The sequence below is a fragment of the Lipotes vexillifer genome, unplaced genomic scaffold (assembly GCF_000442215.2).
Source record: "Lipotes vexillifer unplaced genomic scaffold, Lipotes_vexillifer_v1.1 scaffold1329, whole genome shotgun sequence".
In the NCBI taxonomy this organism is placed as follows: domain Eukaryota; kingdom Metazoa; phylum Chordata; class Mammalia; order Artiodactyla; family Lipotidae; genus Lipotes; species Lipotes vexillifer.
In genome coordinates, this window is record NW_006797566.1 from 697,790 (window position 1) to 703,038 (window position 5,249).

Consider the following 5,249-nt stretch of genomic DNA (forward strand, 5'->3'; position numbering starts at 1 on the left):
GAGGCAGGGGGTGGGAGCGGAGGCGATGGAGGGGAGGAGTGGGGGAATGGGGGAGGGATGGGGAAGGGAGGCGGGAGGCGGGGCCGAGCAGGAGCTGGAGTCTGAGCCGGCGGTTGCAGTGGAGGCGGTGATGTCGGTGCAGGTCGTGTCAGCGGCGGCTGCCGCGAAGGTGCCTGAGGTGGAGCTGAAGGACCTGAGCCCCTCCGAGGCGGAACCGCAGCTGGGACTGAGCACGGCGGCCGTGAGCGCCATGGCCCCCCCAGCGGGCGGCGGGGACCCTGAAGCTCCAGCTCCTGTGGCGGAGCGGCCCCCGGCCCCTGGCCCGGGATCGGGGCCCGCTGCGGCTCTCAGCCCAGCCGCTGGGAAAGTGCCTCAGGCGTCGGCCATGAAGCGGAGCGACCCTCATCACCAGCATCAGAGGCACCGCGACGGCGGCGAGGCCCTGGTCAGCCCCGACGGCACCGTCACCGAGGCGCCGCGCACGGTCAAGAAGGTATTGGGGCCGGGCTGCCTCTTTCGGAGAGCGAGGGTGGGAGGGGGAACCGCAGATCCTCTCGGCGCTGCGGCACCACCCTCCAGGCCCTCCCTTCTGATCGTAGGAGCAGAGAGATCCCTTTTACCCTTAAACCCGCTTTCTCAGAGATGTGCCCACCCGGGCTCCAGTGCTGGGGAGCGAAGACTCCCGGTGGTACGGCTGTACTTAGTAGCTGGGAATAACATGGACGTAGCGCTGTCCCCTGCTCCTTGGAATAGTATTACCCCTCTCTGTACTCCCAACATACTCCCGTGTGTATTTTCCAGGCTATCGGGGAGAAGACCCCGATGGTGTAGAAAAAGCTTACCGCTTATGAGAGTTCATCCAGCAATAAGGGTGGAAAGAGCTTTTCTATTTGGAGATCTTTTCTATAAGGAGTAGTTACCTCGCACTGAGATCCTCAGTTGTCTGGTTTCTGTACAGATGATGATTTTCTGCCTTTCTGTGGCTAAGCGCTTCCATCGAGCAGTATTGATGCCGTGCCCTTCATTCCAGATACTGCAATATCCTTACATCTTCTCTGAATGTAGAAGGGTAATGGAGAGATTCTCTTCACTGTTTCTCTTCAGAGGTTTGTCCTCTCTGCTCAGTAGTTGGTCACCAAGATTATTAGACTGTGTATGAAGATAATAATTGTTTTATTGGTTCTTTTATTATGATCTGAAAGTGTTAGGAAGAAATGCTTCTACTTTTGGGAAAGGCGATCACTGTGGGCTTTTCTGTCTCAGCTGTCAGCTTCTTTCAGATATAGTTTTGAAGAGGCCGTAGCCTCAGAACACCAAGGAGTAGGTGTGCCTAGATGTTTGATATTCCCAGTATTACCCTTACAATGGCTATCTGTGGTGTGTCTGTCCTCTCATAAAGCAAATAAGTACGGAAGAAAAAGGGCAAATATTGCAAAAACAGAGATGTGGATCGTATGAAAAGGGATTATCATTTTAATTTCCGAGGTATAATGTGAACACAGTAATTTATAGGTTTTTTCACTTTGTGAATGATTTTTTAAAATCTATTTAATTTATTTATTTTTGGCTGTGTTGGGTCTTTGTCGCTGTACGCGGGCTTTCACTAGTTGCGGTGAGCGGGGGCTACTCTTCATTGCGGTGCAAGGGCTTCTCATTGCGGTGGCTTCTTTTGTTGCGGAGCACGGGCTTCAGTAGTTGTGGCTCGTGGGCTCTAGAGCGCAGGCTCAGTAGTTGTGGTGCACGGGCTTAGCTGCTCCTGGGCATGTGGGATCTTCCTGGACCAGGGCTCGAACCCGTGTTCCCTGTCTTGGCAGGCGAATTCTTAACCACTGGCCACCAAGGAAGTCCCCTTGTGAACTATTTTTAATTGCTTTATCAGAACAGCAAGGAAGTGATGTGAAGTCTGCATTGGTTTCACTGTGCAGGATTCAGCTGAGTTGGAACCTTGTATCCAGCCTAACTTTGGTTGTAATAGCCTCATTATTAAGGTATGAAGCAGAGAACCCTTCCATTTTAATTACCCAAATATAGGTGATAACATCAGAGGCAAGACTGAAGGAATTTGTTTAATGATGCTTTAGGACAGTGTCTTTCTCATTTGCATTATGAAACTTCTCTGGGAGGAATTATAGGAGGAAAGAGAGGCAGCACAGGCACCAGTGCTGGTACTACCTAGATTTGAGTCTGGAAATCTGAAATGTATTTGTAACTAGTTGAGGTGCTTTATAACTTTGGCCAAATCCAGTGATTAAGGGTCTTTTTGTGTAAAATCTGTATTTTGATTAGGTCTCTTGAGGGTAAGAGTGTTTAACAAATTGCCTTTATTTATTTTTTTGGCCTTGTCATGAAGCTTGCGGGATCTTAGTTCCCTGACCAGGAATTGAACCTGGGGCCACAGCAGTGAAAGCGCGGAGTCCTAACCACTGGACCGCCAGGGAACTCCCCAACAAATTGCCTTTTTTTTTTTAATATTTATTTTTATTTATTTGGCTGCATCGGGTCTTAGTTGCAGCACGTGGGATCTTCATTGCAGCATGTGCTGTCTTTTTGTGTGGCCCGCGGGCTCAAATTGCCTTTAGAACATGGGATTTACAGTCAACCAGACCTGGGTTTGAATCCTAGTACCCCCACTAACTAGCTTTTGGGTAATTTCCAAATTCTCTAAATCTTAGTTTTCTCCTTTATAAAGTGAGGTTACTAATACGATTGAGGATTAGAAATATTTGTAGAGGGCTTAGCATTGAACTTGGCACATATAGTGAGGGCTTAAGAAATTACAGCAATCATTAAGAATTGATTTTATTTTTTTCTTCCTTCCATCGTGGCTTAAGTGCACCACTATGGCTTCCTTTAAATGGCGCATACTATTCAATATATTCTATATAAAGCAGTGAAAAAATCACAGGCCAGCATCAGTCTGTTTTTCCTAATTCTAGATGTGTTTCTTGACCATTTTCCTTGTTGCTGAACCACCTTCTTCCTGTTTTTCCAGCATCAAAACGTAGGTCCCATGATTCTAGATTTACTCAGCAGCCTCAAGGCTATGGAAGACAGGGCTGAGCTTGCCTTACAATGTTAACTGCAACCAAAAAACAACTTTTGTACTAGAAGTTAAGCAGGCGAAGCTCCGGGCGAGAATGCAGCTGTATGACACAACTACAGGCATTGCTGAGCTACTTTTGGGGGGCAGAATCTTTAACTTTCTTGACATCGAATTAGCTAAATTAAAACAAGTGCATGAGACTGACCTTCTTTCTTCAAGTTGAAAGTCACCTCCCCAAGGGACTGCAGTGTGATATTTTGATTTGTTAAGCCTTTCTTGATTTTTAATTTATTTAAATAATCATTCTGACCTTGACTCCCTTCTGCTTTTATTTTAGTGTAGGGAGGGACTGGAGGTACTTAGGATTGAAATAGCTACCTTTGGCTATGTAATTGGTGATCGTTGCTTTTATTTTGTAACTGTCACATACAAGCTTGTTTATCTTAAGCATATATATGTCCATTGATGGTTTCCCTTACTCCATTTGTGTATCTGTCATCAGTTTTCTTAGTACTGTTATTCTGTTCAGTCACACAAGGGAAATAAGCTTTTCATAAGAGCCAGACTTTCCAAGTACAGCATTTAATAGGAATGAACATATGGTGTGGAGGTTACTCAGTCCCATCTTATCTTTGGCATCTACCTCCATCCTGTAATTTGTGGTGCCCTGGGGACCAGATCTTGTCACCGTGGCTATCATATATTTGTATATAATGTTTTTCTTCATAAATGAACTCAACAAATCAAAAATCTCTGTAAGAAGTGATTTGTGAAATAGGAAGATAAAGTCCACAGTGAATGCAGTTGCAATAGTTGAGAGGATTTCTTCCCTGTGTTCTTGAAAATGGGGTAATAGGAATGTCACAGCACAGCAGGGAAAACAAGGCAGGAGAGGATTTATTTCAGAAAAGTTAAAACTTTCTGACAATAAGGCTTTGAGCCTAAGAACCACAGCTAGTTTGTGCTTACGTCAATATCAGTAATGACCATGTTCAAGCAGATTCCTTTTTTTTTTTTGGCAAATGAATCCACCTTGCGCTGGCTTTGTTGCTGTCAGCAGAGAATGAGTTGAGCCTTGCTAGTGCTTTCTTGCCCTGAATTCTTTAAGCTCTTTATTTGGTTAATTATGGACTACTAAAATGGAACCTTTTGGATATAGTCAGGGGAATGGGGGAGCAGTATTACTCCTTTTGCCAGTTAGGAAAGTACAGCCTTGCAAAATGTTCAGTAAGGCACTTGGCAGATTGACCGTAATAACAATTACCATTCATTGGCCCTTTATATGTTATTGGCATTTTTCTAATCCTGACAGCTACACAATGAGATATAAGTGGCATTATCTCCATTTCACAGATAAGGAAATGAGGTCCAGAGATGGTAAAGTGCCTTGACCAAGGTTATACATCTAGAAAGTGGCAAAGGTAGGACTTAAAACCCCTGTTTTAAATCTTGGTCTATTTCCGAAGCCCGTGTCCTTTTTATTATGCCACACTGATTCTAACTTCTTAGTTGCTGGGTTCTGGCTTTCTCCCAGAAGTCTGTTAGAATACTCAGTGAACTCTAAGTTATGTCTTTCTGGTTTAAGACTTAGGTCATCCTAAATCCAAAGTAAGGAGGGTCTGAGTCAGGGCTTTAGGAAGAGGACGGGAAAAACTGTACAAATGTAGAATCTCAAGAGAATTGTAGAATTATGAGAGAGGGAGAAGAGGATCTTATATGTATATACAAAAGCATTTCAAGATCAATGATGCATTTTCACATTAGTGATTTAGTGATAATTTGAGAGATATATTCTTATTTTTAAAGTTATAAATAAATCAGGAGTACCTGTCCAGCTAACAGTTTTCCTTGTTCTTTAAGACCCACCTTCTCGGGCTTCCCTGGTGGCGCAGTGGTTGAGAGTCTGCCTGCCAATGTAGGGGACACGGGTTCGTGCCCCGGGCCGGGAAGATCCCACATGCCGCAGAGCGGCTGGGCCCGTGAGCCATGGCTGCTGAGTCTGCGCATCCAGAGCCTGTGCTTCACAACGGGAGAGGCCACAACAGTGAGAGGACCGCCTACCGCTAAAAAAAAAAAAAAAAACTGCAGTGAGGTATCACCTCACACGGTCAGAATGGCCATCATCAAAAAACCTACAAACAATAAATGCTGGAGAGGGTATGGAGAAAAGGGACCCCTCTTGACCTGTTGGTGGGAATGTAAACTG

At 45.2% G+C, this 5,249-nt stretch overlaps 1 protein-coding gene and 1 non-coding gene across 2 annotated transcripts in view; one reads left to right on the forward strand and one right to left on the reverse strand.

Moving 5' to 3' along the window:
• The first annotated feature begins 128 nt into the window (after nucleotides 1-128).
• Nucleotides 129-5,249, forward strand: part of AHCYL2 (adenosylhomocysteinase like 2) — a 170,349-nt gene continuing 165,228 nt past the window's right edge. Inside the window, exon 1 of the mRNA XM_007469704.1 lies at nucleotides 129-493. Within this exon, the coding sequence (XP_007469766.1) occupies nucleotides 131-493 (363 nt within the window). The 5' untranslated portion in view covers nucleotides 129-130. The remainder of the gene's footprint in view (nucleotides 494-5,249) is intronic.
• Nucleotides 2,366-2,438, reverse strand: TRNAE-UUC (transfer RNA glutamic acid (anticodon UUC)). Its single transcript has one exon. It is a non-coding gene; the product is annotated as a tRNA-Glu (tRNA).